Here is an 18389-nt window from a genome sequence, read left to right on the forward strand (position 1 = left end):
CCCAGCTGGATGTATATTCCTTGCTTCTGCCTGACCTAATGAAATCTTCTGCCACAAATTTTTAAACCATTCAACGATTGACAAATTCTCTATATATGAAAGTATTTCTAGCACTTACCAATTGATAAAGGCTCATAAGTGATTTTTAAACTGAGTATTGTGAACATGCTTACTACTTAGATGCATCAGAAACATCTCTGGGTATATAGTATATATAGGTTTTACTAAGTTTTCTCATTTTTCCATCTAAGACTATGTATAGTCCCCAGTTAAACATCTCCTTTGCAAGGCTGCCTTAGTTTTTTGGACTGGCAGTGTTTAGTTCTTACTTAGTTTTTACAATATATCCACTTCATATATGTTCGTTGTAATTTTTATAGCTATGTTTTAGAATATCTCCCCTACTTATGATCAGTCTTACAACATTACATAATAAAACATTTTAATCAAATAAGTCACTTTGATGAACCCTTACACCATTTTCTTAGTATATGACCTCTTTTATTTTTTCCTTATAATTAATTTGCTGTTTTCTTGATTGAAGTTTTTCAGACTGTTGCCTTTTTTCTCTCATTTTATGTTTTTGTAAAGCACTGGTCTTCTTTTTCAGTTCCCAGATTGTCTATCGCTTAATATTTGTTTGTTTGTTTCTTTTCTTTTTCTTTTAAACTTTCCTTACATATGCTTTTCTGTCGCTGAAGGAGCCTGCACGTGGCAGCATAGTCCAGGCAGAAAAGGAAAAGGAAGTTATTACTGCTCTCTTCTGGCCGCCTGCAATACTAAATCATAACTTGCCATTCCCTAACTGGTGGCTGGAGACTTATCTTCATAAATACATGTGACCCAAGAAGTTTCAGTTTACATACCCTATCCCTTGGGGTTCTTGCCTGTGGAGAGCCTTTTCCTTCCTGAAATTAGACAAAGGTTGTAAGAATTGAAGCAAGGGCTTCAAAGCACAGGAAAAGAGAATGTTGTCTTATCCTGTTGCTACAGTGGAGCTCCAGCTGGCCATGTTTATCTACCCAGGGTGTGAAGCTGCATGTCCATCTGTGAGGGGCTCGGCACAGTGCTCAGGCTTGCCCTTAAATTTTGAACTTAGGAACTTCTGGAAGTATTTCTTGTATGTTTTCCTACATGGTTATTTTTATAGTGACAACAGTATAGCTCTTGGGTATATGCTTAAATTGTTAAGCATTGAAACTTCGTAAGATTTACCTGTTTGCTAGAGTAACATTTAACTTCTGTTATACTTATAGATACAGTGACCATATAATTGACCATTCAAACTAGAATACTTTTAACAGTGAAAAGAGACACTATTAATAATTATGCCAGGTCCATAGTTATACACCAGGAATGTCCGGGGCTAACTAGAATGTATAGTTATCCTATTTGTACCTAATTATTTTCTTTACAAACGTTTAAGCAAGCCCAAATCACTTTACATAATTGAGGAGGTGGAGGAGGGGATGTAGTGATTGTCTGACACATAACTGCTACGTGAACGGTGCAGATGTGGATGTCACTGAAGAACACATAGATACCATATTTAAAAGGAAGGACAGATTTCAGAAATTAAAAATGACTGTCAAGGTACTAATGATAGTAGCTGACAATATTGATTGCTCACGTGCTTTCTCTCTGTTATCCTTCAGCGATCTTTTGAGGCGAGTACTACTATTATTCCTATTTTTGTATTCTTATAATGATTAACCAGAAATTAAAATTTAAGGCCATGGAACTCCAAAACTTATGCATGCTTTTAACTGCAACAATATAGTTCCTTCCTTGGGACATACTTTATATCCCTGTGATTCTCTTTTTGAAAACATCGTCAGCTCTACCCCCTCTAGGTAGGACACAAAGTGGTAAGGGGCCTTTTTGCCAGCTTTTGGCACGGCTAAGCCATGGCTCCGTGCTCTGTTGCTGGCCCAAGTAATTCTGAAAGGGGTTGCTGATGGCAGGGAAGTGGAGCTGCCACCGGGTGGCTTCAACAATTCTGTTTTAATTTTTAAGTGCAGAGTGCTATTACAGGTCTAGTATTCTGATGACAAGATTTTAAAAAACACAATAATCACCTCTTTCTATTTCTCCTTTATGGACCTGTGTCTTTTGAAAAAACAGTATTTGTCATTAAATGTATTCTAAGGTAAGCTTCTGTTACCTTCTACACTGAGAAAGGAGAATGCACAAGTTTACAAATGTGGAGTGTTTGTATTGTGTGTTTTTATGGTATCATCTATTATAATTGTGTACTGTGTGCCAAGTCCTCCACTAGTCACTTTATAGTCAGTTCATCTCACAATAACTCCATGATTTAAGTGTATTTACCATCTCCCTCTGACCTGTGATGAAATTGAGACCCGGAAAAGTTGAAGTAATTCACTCGAAGTATCATTACCCGAAGTGGCAGAACAGGGATTTGAACCCAGAGAATCTGATTCCAAAGTCCTTGACCCTAACCATGGCATTCCTTATGAAGACTGCTTACATGAAAGCTTCTACTTCCAAAAGAAAAAAAGGGGGGGGGGGGGGGGAGAGAGAGAGGTGAATGCAGATTAGAAATGTGAACTGTGAGTAGTATGTGAGAACTGAATGTCATACTTGTCTGGATTTCCTGCTGGGCAGTTTAGTCCTCATATTTCATCTACTGAAGTGTGTGTATTTCATAGTAATCACTAGAGGTACTTCAAGAGACTTGGGTGACAGGACCAAGGTTTTAATATTGTGGCAAAAGTGATATTTGTTTTGTGAATAGCACACTATTGGGATTGACATGTACAAAAGAAGCTTCAAGAAGACATTAACAGGAAAGACTGCCAAATCCAGTGTCAGCTGATTAGTCATCTTGGCCCAATGTACATTTTCAACCCAGTGGGCCTGATAGCACACAGGGCAGTGTGCTATCAGCCAGGAGATGTACAGGCGCAAATGTAAAGTGATGGGAGAGGTTTGTGGTAAAGTATCGTCGTTTATCAGACTACATAAAAACTACACCCAAGTAGAAGCACTGAGTGTAATTATAATCTGCATGACAAAAAATGTGAAAAAGTACCACCTTTTCATACTTTTCAAACCTTTGAAACAATTTAATCTGAAATCTTAACTCTAGGAGCTCTAGAGAGAGCTAATCTATTTACACACACACACACACACACACACACACACACGTATATTTTAAAGACATCTCAAAGCTCAACCTTGCTATTAAGCAGACTGATGATTCATTCATGCTCATGCAGTAGTAATGATCCTCAGATTTATATACGTACACTAGTGTCAGATCCTAATCTGATGGAAATGTATTATTTGATTTTCTTTCAGAATATTCTTTCCTGTACAAGTGATTCACATGCTGTAACCATCAGAGTGCTTATGTGTAACACAGGTCAGAATTTTAAAGGAAGGTAATGACTTTTGCTGATGAAAGACATTAAAATATTTCCCTCAGAAACATGTTTAAAACATATTATACATGCTAATATAGATATGGGCTTGTTTGCCCATATATACATACCTACCCCCAACCCACACTGGCTTCTTTCAGGAGGGCCCCTTGGACTTTAAAATCTAAGACGATTTATTCTGAGTGCTATAGCTGCTGGGCCACAAATATGGAAAAATGAAATTACTCGCTTCTTTTAGGTTAGGGTGAAGACAAACCCAATGCAGGGTTCACTTCTTTAGGTTGAGAGTATTGAACCTAGTATTGGGTTGGATTCATAATTTCCAAAACCCAAGACCCTCAACTAGAGATATGAACTACCTCCAAAGGCTCATGGCAGAGTATCCCCATAACATCACTATCTCCCTGCCTTTGGAAGCTTATCTTCTAAGCTAAGACAAGAGGATAGCAAATTTTTAACTTAATTTAGTGGAAGTAAAAGAGTCTTTGTGTTTTCCTTTTCTAAAAGTAGCTCATGATAGACTTGTAGAGGAAATGAACTAGGGGCACCTGGGTGGCTCAGTCTGTTAAGCATCCTACTCTTGTTTTCAGCTCAGGTCATGATCTCAGGATCCTGGGATTAAGCCCCCACTCGGGCTCTGCTGTGCTCAGCGTGGATTCTGCTTCTCCCTCTCCCTCTCCTCCTTTCTCTCTGTCTCTCTCATTCTCTCAAATAAGTAAATAAAATCTTTTAAAAAAAGAAAGAACTGAAATAGGTACAGTTCTTAGGGAATTAAGAAACTTCTAGGGGGACATGAGGTATTTGGATTTGGCCAGATACTTTTGTGAAGATAGTAGGCAGGGTTCCATTTGAGGGCCTTGCAAAAAGCATGGTGAGGCAACTTAGGTGGACAGAAATGGTCTATGTAATTTTGGGGGAGAGATGGTAGCAGGAAGGGCTGGCCAGGAGGGCACGTGGGGGGAAGCAAAGGTGGATGCTGCTGACTCTGGCCCTCCCACACCATATCTCTGGTCCCCTGCTCTTCACCTCACCAAATAACTCTTAGGCTCTGATCAGCTCTCTTATCTTGTTACAGTTACTTAAGGTTTAAAATCTTACTCTGGAAGAAAACAAATAATACAGGGAGATTTTTTTCCTCTCAACTTCAACTCCCATCAAAAAATTTAATAGTAAGATGAGCCTGCATACAGATGGTATATGTTTTGAGTCTGTCCAAAGTACTTCATGTTTATTGGGTTAGTTAAGCTTTTGTCAGACTGGGAACATGCAATGCACAGAAGGAACGCGAGCAGATTAATTGTGTAGAAGCTAAGGTGAGAGGACTATGAAGAGATAGATCGAATTAAGAAGAGGAAACAAAAATATCAGGTGACAGCAGCACATATTTTGTATTAATTCCCAAAGCATCAATATGTATGATTTATGGAAATATGTAGTTTTCCCTCTTATCCTAGACATCATTTTATTTTAGAACTCTAATAATAATTTTTAAATGCTATTGATAGTCTGGTTTTGCACATGACTGATTTCTATCTTGGCGTGATTTTTAGAATTTCAACATTCCTTACTGATATGGATTTGGATTTTTTAAATATTTTTTTAAGTGTCCAAGTCAGGGGCGCCTGGGCGGCTCAGTCGGTTAAGCGTCTATCTTCCGGTCAGGTCATGATCCCGGAGTCCCAGGATTGAGTCCTGCATTGGGCTCCCCGCTCGACAGGGAGTGTGCTTCTCCCTCTCTTTCTCCCTCTGCCTCTCCCCCCGCTCGTGCTCTCTCTCTCACTGTCTCTCAAATAAATAAATAAAATCTAAAAAAATAAAATAAATGTCGAAGTTAATGAAATACTGTATTACTGAAATACTATAAAGAAAATGGGATTAATCAAATGAGTTCATTTAGGTAAGAGTAGTATGATATATTACTGAGAAATAGACCCCATGTGACACACATGAAAGAACACAGGACTTAAAAGCATGGACAACTCAGAGTTGTGTCATTTTCTATCTGTGTGGCCCTTAACCAGTTTCTCGGCTTCAACCAGTTTCCTCCTCCACAGATAGAAAAAATAATACAAGTTTTGCATATGTTTTAATATTATTTCAGGATAAAATAAGAATGATTATGTATTCATTTTGAAATTTGTGAAGAGCTACTCAGATATAAATATTATACACACAAATGAAAACAAAAATATTTTAATTATAGTTTTATCAGATATAACTTATCTGATAAACTAAATTTCAGATGTTGATGTCTGGAATAATCAAGCCATGAAACTGAGATGTTGATGTCTGGGATATCAATTTTTTTGTCACTTTTATTCAACTACTGATAGCATACTGAAGACATTAAAACAAAAAATGGAAGGTCATCCTTTATTTTTGAAAGATTGGTATAGGTGTAAAACTGATCTTATTTGTTTGAAGAGTTTACTTGGCAGGGACTCCATAGTTGATTCAAGAATACATGGAGACATTGAAATCCCAGGGTCTTACTATTTTTAGTGACTAAAATCCCTTTAAAAATCTAATGAAAGCTAAGGGTTCTCTTCCAGAAAAATAATCCTATCATCTACAGACAGAATTTTGCAAGGAATTTCAAAGGGGTTCATATCCATGGATCCTAATAAAAACCACATCTTCACCTTAGATTGACATATAGTAGACTTAGTAGACTTCAGTGATATTAGACTTTAGTAGATTGACTTTAGTAGACTAGTGATATGGCCTCCTCCCTTCCAGATTTCTGTGTTTTCCAGATTATTATAGTCTTCTGTTAGACTATTATAGAAGACTATATAGACGTTTTCCTGCCCAGCTGCACCTCCACCCATTCTATATTCCATCTAGGGTCTGTCTCTTAAACAATCTTGGTTCCTGCGTTCAGTCTACCCCCTGACTGCCATTCCCCAGCATTCTTTTCTTTTTTTTTAAGATTTTATTTATTTATTTGAGAGAGAGAGTGTACAGAAGCAGGGGGAGGGGCAAAAGGAGAGGGAGAAGCGGACTCCCCACTGAGCAGGGAACCCAATGCAGGGCTCAATCCCAGGACTCTGCGATCATGACCTGAGCCGAAAGCAAATGCTTAACTGACTGAGCCACCCAGGCGCCCCTTTTCCCCAGCATTCTTAATCAGTGCTCACTCCCAGGGGAGGCAGTAAGAGAGGGAAGGGCTCTGATCCAAGCTAACAAATACAAGAAGCAGAGGCTTTGGGCAGAAATGGAAACTGCAAGTAGGTTTCAGCAAGACTAGAATAGAGGTAAATAGTCTGAAAAACCAAACTGTTAAGATTTTTACCAATTTACAATTCTACCAACCCTAAACAGTCAAATATTTGAAATTCCTTTTTTTTTTAAAGATTTATTTAATTTAGAGAGAGAGAGCATGAGAGCAGAAGGGGCAGAAAGAGTGGGAGAGAGAATCTCAAGCAGACTCCGCGCTGAGTGTGGAGCTGGACACAGGGCTCGATCCCAGGACCCTGAGATCACGACCTGAGCTGAAACCAAAAGTTGGACGCTTAATGGACTGCACTACCCAGGTGCCCCAAATATTTGAAATTCTTTGTACAGGGTTCATTTGTAGACAGCTCTTCATTGAAATCCTCTAGAATTTGACCATTCTCCACCTCTAATAATATAATGTGAAAGTGATTTTTAAACTGTAAAGGACTAGAACAGTGTAAGGAATGTCATGCTGGATTATAACATGATTTGATGTGATGTGAAGAAAAGTTGTACCGCATCACATCCACTGTCTGAAATGTCAGCCAGATGGAAAAACAGACCAAAGGATTTTTTCTCTTGTAGTCCATCTAACAACTGTATATTTTTCCAAGTTTGTAAAATTTCAATTCCCAGATTTTCTGCTTTTGCACTAAATCCTCAGCCTATTCAAGTCTTAATTTGATATCATTTCACAAATGGCTCTCGATATTCTGTGTCTTCAGATAGAACCAGCTTACATAAGTCAGTGTATGTTAACAACCACAACAAAATGCCAGGCAAATATTTTAAAATGCAGACATATTCTTAGAATACCAGAAGAGCATGCTCTTATTTTGTAACTTTAGCAACAATTGCTCTAGATCTCTAAAAGTGTTACTATTTAGAAAATGAGAGTAAGGACTTGTACGTTCTTCATGAGCCAGGTGTACTCACTGTTGCGGAATTTTGAGTTTTATTATCAAATGTTGGTTTAAATTTTTATATTCTAGTGCCAACATGATCCATGACAATCTATTCTTTAAGGTAGCTTTAGTTTGTTATTATCTTTTTTAATTTGAGTAGTGTTGATACACAATGTTACATTAGTTTCAGGTGTACAGCTTAGTGATTTGACAAGTTTATACATTATGCTGTGCTCGCCACAAGGATAGCTACCATCTGTCCCATTACATCACTATTACAATACCATTGACTGTGTTCCTTATGCTGTGCTTTTTATTCCCGTGACTTACTCATTCCATAACTGGAGGCCTGTATCTCTCTCCCCTTCGTCCATTTTGCCCAACCTCCCACCCCCTCCCTTCAGTTTGTTCTCTGTATTTATTGTTCTGATTCTGCTTTTAGTTTGTTTATTCATTTTTTTAGATTCCATTTATGAGTGGAATCATTTGGTATTTGGCTTTCTCAGTCTGACTTATTTACTTATTTCACTTAGCATAATACCTTCCAGGTCCATCCGTGTCATCTCAAATGGCACAGTCTCATCCTTTTTTATGGATGACAATCTATTTTTAAAATAAAATCTAGAAGAAGGTAGCAAACTACTTAATAATGAATGTGAAGTATTGAATTAGAGTATTATTTTGTGCTTTTAAAAATATTATTGATATTGCAAGGTGAATTTTTGCAGTAATATTATGATGCTGATAAGCAACATTGATTTTAAGATTTCCACATTTTATAAGCAAAAAACAAAAGGCCCAAATATTTAAGGTGTGGAAATTCTGCTGAAGCAGCATTAACAGTGAATTAGATTCCCATTAGGTGGTGTTCAGTGAGAGGGGATGTGCATATGCAGGGCTTGAAGAAATTTACAAGAGAGAGAGACATCTTTCATTCAGAATGCCAACAGGCATCATTTGGTATCAGAAGCTTGGCTTTCAGTGTTCACTGTATGAGCTATCATCACCACTCGGAATTCTCACTTTTTTCAAATGCAGGAATATACTTTTGATAGACAATTTAGAGAAATTAATAGCAAATGATAGAGAAATTGCTCTTTTCTAGAGGGAGAAAAGACATTTGATGCAGAGGCATGGCTATGAAATTTAAGGCTACTACATACTGTATTTTAAGTGTAATTTTTTTTTTTTTTTAAAGATTTTTTATTTATTTATTTGAGAGAGAGAGAATGAGAGAGAGACAGCACATGAGAGGGGGGAGGGTCAGAGGGAGAAGCAGACTCCCTGCCAAGCAGGGAGCCCGATGCGGGACTGGATCCCGGGACTCCAGGATCATGACCTGAGCCGAAGGCAGTCGCTTAACCAACTGAGCCACCCAGGCGCCCTTAAGTGTAATTTTTTATTAAGCTTTCGTCTACTTGTGTCAAATTAGAGTCCCTCATTTAGCAGATTAAAACCTTTTATGATTCTTTTGATGTGGAATTATAATTTTTCACTTTCTTTATCTTGCAGACCACTGATAAATTCTTCAGTTTCTTCAAGCCACGTGTCTCTCTTTTAAATTTTAGAACCATTGAATTTTATAGAAACAGCATTCTAAAGAAAGAAGTTAGAATATAATACTGTAGCTTGCCGACATAAAGAAATATATTAGAAAGCAAAATGATATTGATAGGCTTTGAAGAGAAAGATCTTTGTGGGCATTTAAAACACCAAGGAATTACAAGGCCGTGTTGAAGAGCAGGCTAGTTAAATCGGAGAAGTCAAAGCAAGATATCTTTCATTACTGACATGCCAACTACTGAAAAGAAGTAGAAGTTAGTCCTAAGTAGCTAACAGTGAGCCCCGGGTACTAACTTCCCTGAAGCACTGAAATAGGAAAGGGTGGAAAAAAGTTGTAAAAGAAACCCTCAGGGATTCCTCCTTTTTTCCCCTGTGATCCCTTTAATCCTTGAATTGTCAAACCACATGGAAAATAATAGAGCTGCGTAGTTCTGAGACTTAAGTGGTATTATCTTTTTAAAAGAAAATATTAGGTCTTTTCACATCTCTGGACAGGAACAGTGCATGCGTTCGGTGTAGAAAAGAGTAACTTGGAACAAGAGATGCATGTTGCTTTTTTGGTTTTAGTATATTATTATCTATGACTAAGCAGGCTGCACCCAGTAGGGAAAAAAATTATAGCCAATATTTTATTTTCCTTTTTTAAAACAGATGATTCAACGAGAAGCAGATGTAAAAAGTAAGGTAACTGCTGTGGCGTTGACAGACTCTGTTCACAATGTGTGGCATCAAGAAGCAGGCAAAACGATTCGAGAATGGATGAGAGAGGTGAGACTAGATTTTTTTCAACGCTGAGATGAATGAGTGTGAGCCTTTATATCTTGAGCCCCCACCAACTTGTATCACCTCCCGCCCCCAAACTTCCTTTCTAGAGGCAGAACATTTAGAGAGAGGAAAAAAAAGTAGACATGGTTGAAATAATAATAGAAAACCCTTCCGAAGAACAAATACGTTTTTGAAAGCCCTTCTCCCTTTTTTGGGCATTCTGTAGAATGTTATGTATGCATGCAGTATACAGTAGGAGCTTTGGCTGAAGAAGGTCATGATCTGTTAGGAGATTATTATTCCCTGCTTTTTAATTTTTCCACCCGCTATTTAGCATTGGTGCTGCTCAGTGACAAGAAAGAAGCTTAAAGTACCATTGGGTCTATCCTTTTCTTGAAAGCTGGTCAGTGCGTGCCACTTTTAAATGGATTGGCTCACTACTGCCAGTAGGGGGAGAAGTAAAAAGCTGAAATAGTGTTTTGCCGGACCGAACCTGGGGCTTGAGAAACCCAAGGGCTGGTTACCGCCCAGCCTCAGGCTAAGAAAGTTTCTTTTCACCATTCCTAGGGGCTAGTGAGCCTGAAAACTATCATGACTCGTTGAACATGCTCCCATTTTTTTTTAAACTTTCAACCCATTATTTCTTTTACTTTGGTTATAGATGTACAGCTGAAACTTATTTTTTATTTATATTTCCCTTTCTAATATTATAAGCAATTGACATCATCCATACCATGCTGTATCAATGGTTTGGTCAAACCATATATTTCTATAAATGAGAACTAGTTGACCTTCCTGATTTTTCTCCCACTTTTTCTTGATAGAATACCCAGATATTTATCCAGCTGCCTCTCACCATATGTGTGGTGGGTAACTTCTAACCAGCCCTTACGGTGCCCTGAAAGGACCAGAGAGTTAATGTTTGGAAAGAGTTTCGAATAAATAGAAGGACTAAGCTGCATAATCCCATAATGGAATAATCATAATATTACCAGTCTGTTTTCACTGTTGTTGTTATTATCCATTAGAAAAAGTACTTGCATCATGCAAAAGTCTAAAATATATTTACTCCATTCCTCATAATGTTATAAATATATAAAGGTAGGCTTTTAATCTGTCCTAAGGTGTTTTCTGACCACATCGCTTTTCATATTTCTTCTTTCACAGTTTTTCTACATCCTTAATTGTCTTTTCCATGGGCCTATTTTTTTTTTTCAAGAGAAACACGTAATACGTCACGAGAATACGTATACAGCACCCAGCATTATGTAAATGCACCTTTTCCCCCACATATAACCAATATGGAATTTAGTATTTGTCCCAAACTAGAAATATCCCTGTTCATCATCTTTGAATTGGTAATTCTTCGTGTCTCATTCCAGGTGACAAATATAACAAAATTTATTTAAATTTACTTCTTTTTAAAAGTTTTTATTCAAATTCCAGTTAATTAATGTACAGATTATATTAGTTTCAGGTGTACAATAGAGTGATTCAACACTTCCATACATCACCCAATGCTCATCATGACAAGTGCACTCCTTAATCCCTATCACCTGTTTTCCCCATTCCCCCACCCACCTCCCTTTGGTAACCATCAGTTTGTTCTCTGTAGTAGATTTGCTTCTTTAACCCTTTGTAACTAAGACTGGATTAGATGCCGCCTTCAAAAATTGTAATATATTAATCTGCATTTTTTTCATCTGACTGAAATAGGCAATATTGAATTCATCTTAATCAAAGCTCTCATTAATTTCTTTGCAAGCATAGCTTTTATAAATCTTTTTAATATTATATAATTTTATAAACGACCTACTTCTTGAATAGTTCTTTTATTCCTTCAGTTATGCCTGAGGCATGAAACAGCATGAAGAGTTTTTTATTATGACATACCAAAATTGAGACCCCCAACTCAATCACTTACCTAACTGTGTAATCTTGGGTACATTGTTTAATCTCTTTGAGATTCAGTTTTTTCATCTATGAACTCTAATACGTACCTTGCAAATATGGTTGGGAAATAACATATGTAAAGAAACAGCACGGACGTGGGCATTTTAAAGAAGTTCGATAAATTGTAGCTCTCATTGTTGTTACCTTCTTGCCCCCAAGTAACATAAAATATATGGATTGTATTCTTTTGTTTTATGGATGATTTGCATATTCAAAATATCTTACCAAAAGGTAGTAATTCAGAGCAAGGAGTTGGAAGAACTGGGTTTTGTTAATGATTCTGGGTTAGTCACTCACTATGTAAATGAATAACTGAGATCTAACACATACCAGGTACTCTACACTAAGGCTTATTGTCTTGGGAAAGCCACTCCATCATTCTGGACCTGTTTCATAATTGTGAGTTAGAGATCATAATTCCTATTCCATCTACTTCGTGAACTATTATGAGAATCAAAGGTGACAACCAAGAAGAAAATCCCTTGAAAAGCAAATGGAACTGCATAAAAAAATAAAATGCATTGTTAAAGAAAACACTATAATATCCCAGAGATAAAAATTATTAGGTCATTGTTGATGGAGCTTTGAAATTATCCCTGCCCAGAGAGCCTCTCTAAACCAAGAACAGAAAGGGAGACTATGGGAGCCTATGCCAGATATCCTTGTAGGACCTCACCTAAATGTGTGACCCCCTCGTAGAGAATTTTATGGTTTGGCAAGATAAGAATCTAGTGTTTGTTTCCCAGCACTTAGGATAAAACTCCATCCCCTTTTCTTTCTCCATTTTTAGTCTCTGTCCACTCTGCAAGACCCCTTGAAATAATGAAGAACAAACAGTCCTGGGTTTAGTAAATAGAAAGGACTGTTGTCTTGAGCATGAGTGTTGGGAGAATGGTGTGAAAGGGTAACTTTTGTGTCCATCCCACTTCCTACCACCACCTACTCCGGCTTTAGTTGGAATCAGCTCATATTTCTGAGATATTTTGCAACTATGTCAAGAAAAACAACTTAGCTAAACTGTAATGTTGTCCATAAAAATAGTAGCCTGGGCCTCTTAATGATGAGCTCCATTATTTGACCAAACACCACTTTAAATTTGGGAGTAGGACAAGGTACAAATTGCCCAGTCATTCTTATTATACTGCAAATTAGTAAAACTGCTTTTTGTTTTGTAAGCATATTTAAGTTAATGTGATAAAGGTATCAACATTAATTATTCATCTACTATAAAAAGCTGATTTACTTTTTTTAAATTTCAGCAATTAGCATACAGAAAGAAGGTTAAGTACTATATTCTTACATTACTTACATAATTTTAAAATAACAATTTTTTTTTAAAGAATGAAGGTCAGGGGCGCCTGGGTGGCTCAGTCGTTGGGCGTCTGCCTTTGGCTTGGGTCATGTTCCCAGGGTCCTGGGACCGAGCCCCGCATTGGGCTTCCTGCTAGGCGGGAAGCCTGCTTCTCCCTCTCCCACCCTCCCCTGCTTGTGTTCGCTCTCTCGCTGTGTCTCTCTCTGTCAAATAAATAAAATCTTAAAAAAAAAAGAAAAGAAAAGAAAGAAGGTCAGAGAGGGCTACTTTTGGCAATTACGCTGAGTGAAAACTACTTCCAAGCAAAAGACCAAGGATACAAACTTAACCATGACTCTTGAGGAGAGGTTAAAAAGTAGCCTAAGGCAGACCCTAAAAGATGCGTCTTCCTCCAGCTCCAGGACTAGAAAGTGGGTAAGGGTGGACATGCAGGACATTATGCTAGGTGAAATAAAAAACTGGACGCAGAAGGAAAACTACTACATGATCACACTTACACATGGAACCTAAAAAGTTTGAATACATAGAGAATAGAACAGTGGCTACCGGTGGGGTAGATAGGCAGATGTTGGTGAAAGGGTACAAAGTTGCATTTATGAAGGATGCATAAGTCTAGATGTATGGCATGATGACTATAGTCAGCACTGTACTGAATACTAGAAATTGGCCAAAAGAATAGATTTCAGGTTCTATCACAACACGCACACGCACACACACACACACACACACACACACACACACACAAACGGTAACTATGCGAGAAAATAATTAATCAACAGCAGTAATCATTTCACAATGCATATGTGTATCAAATCATCATGTTGTACACCTTAAATACATAGGTTTTTTTTGTTTTTGTTTTTGTTTTTTTTAAAGCAGAGTGGGTAAATGTTATTTCCTGACATATATATCCCTGGGCTCTGAAAGTCTCCAGCCAAGCCAGATGTATGGTTCTACATAACTGTCATGAACCGTTACCCAGCATCATCAGCTGGGAATGGCAGTCCCGGAAACACAACCCAGTGAATCCTAGTTGTCCTTGTCTGAGGACACAATGCGTTCCATTTTGAAGCTCTACCTCTAAGGCATTGGTGGATCTCAGACAAATGAAATTCAAATGCGTAAGAACCTAAATTCAACCAGGACAGCAAATATATCTCAAAATACCTTGTATAGGATACCTACTATGTATTTTTTCTCTTTAAACATAGCATACTAAGTTCTAATCTTTTTAATTCATTTCATATCTACACTGAAGTATTGTCAGCCCTTGGTTCAAGGGTCAAAGAGGGCCACTCAGCACTATGGCCTACAGGCACTTCTAGTCTATGTTAATAGTTCCCAACATTTTGGATTTCACAAAGAAGACAATTTATAACCACACACACACAAAAAACCAAAAACCTGTAAATTCCTAATTTCAGAGTTAAAAGACCTTTAAATTGAGAACACTTAACTCTAAGAAACACTCTCAATATTGCACATTTTTTCCCCAAATTCCTGGCTCTGGCCAAGGGCGTCTTTCTTTCTGCTTGCTGGTTGGGATGAGGCAGGGCTCCATCTGAGGCTCAAACATGCTCTCTTGATATCTGTAGTACAGCAGGCCTTGCTGTCTGCTCAGGGCACCCAAGAATAAGATCTCCAGGGGCTGGGAACACACTCCAGCGTCTTCTGAATTTAAGTCGGGCTTTCCTAGTCCGCTGCCTCTGTTGCCATCCTGGACACTACGCTAGTGTTCATCTCAACTGAAGAACTGGGGTGGGGGCAAATTGAGCCACTGAGAAGAGGGATAGAATAAACATTAGAAAAACAGTAAAAGAGATTTGGTCTTTAAACTATAGAAATGCATCTCAGAATAGGAAGTTGGGTTTGATATGATGGAATTTCAGACAGATTGAATTCGTGTGTAAGGGCTGTGAGTCTTTCTCATATTTCTTTCTTTACATGTATTTCTCAGCACATTTATGTTATTTTGTTATACTCTGTCACATGGCAAATATTTTTATCTTGTTCTGCCCTTTTCTCTACATATTTTTCCCAGTGGGATAAAAATGTTACATATACATGTACACACATGTACATGACACTCATCAGACTTATGAATATCAAGCCTTTACAATCCTGCACAGGTACTCTGTCATTCCAGAGAACTTTTGGACATATTCACTTTATAGGATGTTTATTTCGATCCTATTTTTATGAGAAATCAAAGCCTAAACATCTGCCTAGATAAAAAGTGAAAATTTCAGAATCATAAATGTTAACCTATCTTTTGCTTTAAATGTTTGAGTTAAAGGTGACCTGGATAAAATTCATTTTATTCAGCTTTTTAAAGTCAGTAATAACAAGTTAGAAAATGATTAATCGCCAACATATTGTAATGTACCATCATTTTTATTAATACTAGAAATATCCTATAAGACGTAGTTTTACATATGTGAAGTGTAGGTGAGCAGTATTAAGACTGACATATCACCTGGGTAATAGCCGACTTTCATCAGATTTGGAGGTACTACTAGGATGAATAATAATTAAAATATATACCTAATCGCTGCCTGTCTGTCGGTAGTGCTAATTGCTGTCTTTGAAAAGACTGAATTGTTTAAGAGAAAGAGAGAAAAAGAGAAAGTCATTCTTCATTGAAGCTATCTCCCTGTATCATTGGGAGCCTATTTTTAGTACCTATAGAAGTCATGATTTTTGAATTTATTAGGGGCTGTGATGAATGATAAAACAAATCATCCATTTACATATCTTGACACTGCTTTGGAGAATACTTATTTCTTACAAGCAAGTGTCACATTGTATATAAAAGCTGGCTAATTGTGTGCTAATCTTCTGCATTATCTAGAACTCTGATGTGGTATTCTATCAATAGTAATATTAATTTTACTTATTTCAAATGTATGAAATAGCTTTCTAAAACCCTATTTCTTTTATCATTTCTGCACTCTCACAGTGTATAATTTTGCATTCAGCTGCTAATTAAGATTAGGAGTGCAAGTTATAGAATACATATTCACTTTAAACCATCAAGCTTTTGTAATACATAAAAATACTAATATTTTATCCATTTTAAATGTAAAAAGAAAGAAAGCATTTAAGAACACTACTAGATGTTGTGTTTGTTTTCATGGGTTTTTTTTTTTCCACACAGTTCAATAGTTTCATTGATCTACTGTTTCTTACAAAAATCTGCCATGCTTTGTGAACTTCACTTTCTAATCTCATACAGCAACCCTTCCTTTATGTTATTCCTGCTCTCCCTGGTCCCAGAACAGTAGGGTTGCCTTGACAAATCTATTCAAAAGCCATTCCTCAGCCTTTATTGGTGGGGACTGGGGCCTTTGAAATTCTCTCCTCACTGCAACACAGCTGACATCTTCTTCCAGACAGAATGAATTAAGGAAATACAATAAGACACTTGATCTACCAGTCAAGGATCTTTCCACAGTGAGGACGGATTCCATGGTGCACAACCAGGGCAGCAAGCATCTAAAAATACACAATACATGCTTGTTTACCAGAATAGCGATCAGCGATTTTTCCAACATGATTGATAGGATGATTTCTTTTAAAATAAAATCTGTCTAGAAATTCAGTGTGTGTGTGTGTGTGTGTGTGTGTGTGTGTTAGAAATTTTTAAAAAGCCGTATGAGGTTAATCACATTTTTTAAGCCAACCTTTAAATATAGAATTAAAATGTATGGAAAGAATATACATTATTTTTATTTCATTTGTCTGAGTGGTAAGTCATCATTATCCTCAAGATTGATTTTCGTGTTGAAGGCTTTGTGTCTTCACACACGCAGCTGCAATGCGCTGGGTTCTGTTCCTTTTGAACCACTTGACGCAGCCTTCACTGAACCAGGTTGAAGTAAAAACTAAAAGGAAGTATATTTAAGGAGTTAACTGAAAAATATATTTCTTCTAGTATGACAGAGAAAAAAACTATATTTTAAAAATAAAACTATTCTTTCACATGATCAAATTAGCATTTATTTCCATCTTAAGGTTAAAAATGGATGTCCTTTTCAGTTTCCCTAAATTATAATCTTAGCCTTTTCTTATAAACATATTACATCATGGTTCACGGAAGGTTACATGGCTTCTTAATATCAGCACAGATAATTTGCTGAATTGTCGAAGATAAACTTTTTTCCACAGCCACAGTGGTCATGAATAATACTAACTGTTTATATAAGAAAATTTTTTACAGTGCAAGAAAAATAAATTGGATATACTTCTAGTGGGTGATTATATAGGATAAATTAATCTCTGCTGCCTAAAAAGTTTGTCTTGGTTTAAAAATAGTTCAACAGAAAATTGTCTCTATTGCATTGCAGAATTGTTGTAATTGGGTCTCTAGCTCAGAACCATTAGACACGTCAGTGGAGTCCATGCTGCCCGATTGTCCCCGAGTCTCAGCAGGTATGTGTTTGATGAGAGATGTATGGGTTTTTTTAGGGTGAAAAAATACGGTAATGAAATGTGGAATTCTATTTTGTGAATTAAGCATGTTGTTCTGCCTTGAATCTTTGAATGAATTATTGGTAACATACGGCATGGGTCTGATCCACTACCAGAAATTTGTTGAGTGACTGAAAATAGTAACTAACACATTTCAGTGAAGATGAATAGGTGAAGCAATTTGAGAGTAATATAGACAGTTGCTGCTAAATCTTCGGGAGACAAGATGTACATAAATAAAAAGTTGATTAAGACAAGGACTGGGTAGCTAAGCAGGATCTCGGAAAATTTGTCTCGCATTGAATATCAACTCAAGGATACAACAGGCGGTCAAGGCTGTGAGTTCAGAGAGGGAGTGGCCTAGAGTCTTTAGAAAAATTTTTCACACAGAAGATTTTGGCTGGACCTTATGCGTTCGGTAGAATGTGGATTACAGAAAGATGTGCAGGATGACATTTAGGCAAAAGAAACAGAGCAATGTAAGGAATAAGGGCTGGAATGGATCTGAAAATGTTCACGGGAAACAAAGGCAAGATGGCCCTGCTCTTGAAAGAGGTGGAGGGGAAGTACCTCAGGAAGCAGGTGGGCTTAGGAAGCCAGTTGAAGGATGGAAGGGCTTTCCATCCTATAGACTGTACTTCAGTCTCTGATCTCTAGAGAAGAAGAGTGCCATTTTTGTTTGCTTTCTGGTTTTGGCTTTCACAATTCCCAACCAGTTCGGATGGTAAGCACAAAATGAGTAGTGGTATCTGCTTATGGCTGCAGAACAGAAATGGGCTTGCTTTGCCCAGAGCT

The 18389-nt window shown here is 37.3% G+C and overlaps 1 protein-coding gene across 5 annotated transcripts in view; it reads left to right on the plus strand.

Moving 5' to 3' along the window:
• FAM172A (family with sequence similarity 172 member A) overlaps nucleotides 1-18389 on the plus strand; it is a 410254-nt gene that overhangs the window by 250601 nt on the left and 141264 nt on the right. For all 5 annotated transcript variants that reach the window (XM_032404002.1, XM_032404006.1, XM_032404005.1 and 2 more), the window contains 2 exons: nucleotides 9746-9862; nucleotides 17471-17555. In XM_032404002.1, the coding sequence (XP_032259893.1) occupies nucleotides 9746-9862; nucleotides 17471-17555 (202 nt within the window). The remainder of the gene's footprint in view (nucleotides 1-9745; nucleotides 9863-17470; nucleotides 17556-18389) is intronic.

This window comes from Phoca vitulina, unplaced genomic scaffold, assembly GCF_004348235.1.
Source record: "Phoca vitulina isolate PV1807 unplaced genomic scaffold, GSC_HSeal_1.0 scaffold6, whole genome shotgun sequence".
NCBI classification, from domain to species: domain Eukaryota; kingdom Metazoa; phylum Chordata; class Mammalia; order Carnivora; family Phocidae; genus Phoca; species Phoca vitulina.